General features: G+C 39.4%; 1 protein-coding gene across 1 annotated transcript in view; it reads left to right on the forward strand.

The window, feature by feature from the left end:
• LOC104166705 (G-protein coupled receptor 98-like) overlaps positions 1-988 on the forward strand; it is a 40,889-nt gene extending 39,901 nt beyond the window's left edge. The window contains exon 5 of the mRNA XM_009706727.1: positions 667-988. Within this exon, the coding sequence (XP_009705029.1) occupies positions 667-785 (119 nt within the window). The 3' untranslated portion in view covers positions 786-988. The remainder of the gene's footprint in view (positions 1-666) is intronic.
• Positions 989-3,287: the final 2,299 nt, after the last annotated feature.

Consider the following 3,287-nt stretch of genomic DNA (forward strand, 5'->3'; position numbering starts at 1 on the left):
AAAAAAAAAAAAAAAACGACAAGGAAGCAACAAGGTAGCAGAACTCCTGTGACAAAAGGATGGAGAAGGTGGCTTCCTGAGGTCTCTTCCAGAGTTTTGGAACTTTCCATGGTCCAAAGTCTAGTATTCTCTCACAGTAGAAGAAAAACACAATACACCAGCGTGTGCCAAATGTGGGTTTAAAGAATATTTAGTCAGCATCTTTTCTCATGTTGAAATTACAATCCTATTAAAACAGCTGAAATTATAGTTTAACAAGGAAATTGTGTCATTAAAAATCAATTCTTCATGAAGTCGTCCTTGGAAATACCAGATTGTAACAGCCAGACCATGAACCCAGCCTAAGCCAGGGCTTGATTTATGCTCTTGTGATTTCAAGGCAACCTCTGAGTAGCTATTGTACCATTGAGTGAGACAAACAAAGTGACTGACAGTGGAATTATGAAAAAGCATATCTGGGTGGTACAAAACTACGTCAGATGATAATGTTATAACCTGCGAATTCAGAATTGTAGACTAGTAAGAGAAAACTTGCCAAGTTGTTGTGGGGTAGGGAAGCATTTCAATAATCAGAATAAAGCAGAGCAGGACACTATATTACCATTTCTGTGTCAGGATTTCATTCTCACTGATTCTTTTGTTCGTTTGTTTGTTTTGCTGTTTCAGGTGCAGGTCTCAGCATCAGCGATAATGAATCTTGCCATGGCAGCCAGGATGGCGGCAGCATGGCTAACTCCCAGATCGTAGAGCTTAGAAGAATACCTATAGCAGATACTCACCTCTAATTCCACGGCTTGCTTGTTTTTTTGTTGTTTGTTTGGGTTTTTTTAAATTCAAGCCTCAGTATTTTTATATTTGTATTTCCTTTTGCACTAAAACACTATATGAAACTGTGTAGTAGAATGCCATGAGCTTTGCTGAACGTTTAACAAGGAATGTTTGCTTGAGGGTTTGTATATCAGAAAATAAACTGTAAATTTTTTACAGTGACTGAGCATCAATAGATACCATGGCAATCGGCCTAGATTTGTATCTTGTATCTAGATGACATATTTCAGAAACTGTAGCTTTTTTTATTAACCTGTATGTGTAACACTGATTAATAAAACCAGTAGAGTCCATTTGATACAAAGAAGTCTGTTATTTCTTCTTGCTGCTTATGGAGCTGGAAAGTGATGCAGACACCCTGTTGGACAGGGAAGCTTTTCGATTAACACAGTTTTTCTAAGTTTCCTAAGCTGTACTCTTCTCACTGTTTTTTGAGTATGCAAATCTGTGAACTTCACAAATTCAAATAAAGACACAGTCTTGAGCCAGAGGACTTGAAATTTAAATTATGGCATGCTAAAATATGGAATGATCTGAAACAAACAGAGGGAAGGGGAGATGAAGGACAAGAGTGAAACCACTGGCAGCTGCATGCTGTTGACTGTGTTACCTTGCTGGTTTCATGATATTAAACTCCCTCACTCTTCTCACAGTCAGAAATAAAGGGGAATTCCAAAGAGCTAAATTTTCTGTTAATCCGTCTGTGTGCTAACAGACATCCCTGTTCTGATTGAAGCATTCAAGTATTGCATTACGAACAGAGTTAGATCAGTAGTCTGGGGTCATAAAAGAGCAAGAAAAGTTCCTCCCTTGGAAGAAACAAATACAGAGGAACTATTTCAGAACTGAGAGAGGGAGGCAGCTGATCTTGTAGGAATCATTAACTCTGCTTCTGCACAGACGGTCTGGAAGAAAAACACATTAAAGCAGGAGACCAAGGGAATTTTCCTCTGAACATTTCTGAGCATAGTAGAGAAATACCGTAAATGAGAATGCAAGCCTTTCATACCTTCTTCAGGAACTTGCCTAAAGGCTTTATGCTGGGCAAGCTCTGAGCAACAGCCTCTGCCTTTAAAAGAAAACTTTTCTTATGGAAATCTTTCCGCAAATTTTGATATGGTGACATATAAATTTTACTGTATCTAATTTCTTGTTGAGATGGAGAAAAAAACAAAAAAAGCCAAACAAACCCCACTTCTGTGTCCCAGGACTGTAATATCTGGTAGGAATGCACAGCTTACAGGCACCACTCATATCCAAAGCAGAGATAATCTTTAAGGTCTAACGCTGCAAATGCGTTCACAGACACAGGAAACTATTTCTAGTCAGAAAAGCCCTTAAACAAGTGCTTTTTAAGTACACATTTGAATTGATGGGAAATGAGAATATGTCTGTAATTAATTAGTACATATTCTACTGCATCGCATCTTAAATCTCTGAATCCCAGGAATTTTGTTGACTCTGTTTATGCTGGTCATGCGAACAGGGCCAAGTCCTTGTGGTCAATGGCAAAACTTACTGGAGGGGGTGAGGGTGGGGGGCAAAATGTGCCTTGCTTGACCATGGGCAATACATAGAGGCACAGGGTAGTCAGGGAAACCCATGCCCCTGTGCAGAAGAGGCAGCCTTTAAAACTGGGTGCCGTGCATCTGAAGCATAGTGGGCACCTTTATACAAGAATGAACCATCTAAGCGCATTTTAGAATTTACTTTTCTGCCCATTCCTATACCTGCTGAAAAAGGACTTTTGGGGCACTTGAATGAACTGCAAGTATCATTGAAATAACTCTCTCGGTCTGGAGTTAAAATTAGTTTTGGACACTTTGCAATATAGTAGGTTTTATTTTCTACAGAGGAAACCTGGCTGTTGAAGAGTTAATGTTATTTCATTCTTCCTGAATCAACTGAGATGAGCATTGTCCATTACTGATACTTCTCATTTACCCACTAAAGCCCCAACATGAAGCCTGGCCCTGCAAAATAATTACGACACTTGCTCAGTTGCGAGAGAGTCAGGGCTGTAACAGATGTTTCATTACTTGCAGTACATGCTACAACATGCTGGGAGAAAGCTTATAAAAGAAGGATGTTTGTTTGATTTTGACTCACCACCATAAACGTTAATACTTTGTGTCACTTCAACTTGTTGCACAACTGGCCTGGTTAGGGATTTACTGTAAATGCATCAGCATTTTCAGAGCAGATCAGTAGGATGACATCGGCTGCCAACATTTGCTGAATTTTAAATCTCTAGGTGGTGCTAAAGTGGTTTAAGATCATGAGATGAATTTTGTTATTGTTCTAGAACCATTTTATTTTTTTTTAAAGAAAATATTCTGTCTGTAGGAAATTCGGTGTTCTAATAGGATGGGTCTCTCTCATCTTCCTTTTTGCTGTCCTTTGAGCAGGCAAAGATGGAGATGGGAGCAGGGCGGCTGCATGCTCTGACTCCGACGTGC

The sequence above is a fragment of the Cariama cristata genome, unplaced genomic scaffold, assembly GCF_000690535.1.
Source record: "Cariama cristata isolate BGI_N322 unplaced genomic scaffold, ASM69053v1 scaffold21008, whole genome shotgun sequence".
In the NCBI taxonomy this organism is placed as follows: Eukaryota; Metazoa; Chordata; class Aves; order Cariamiformes; family Cariamidae; genus Cariama; species Cariama cristata.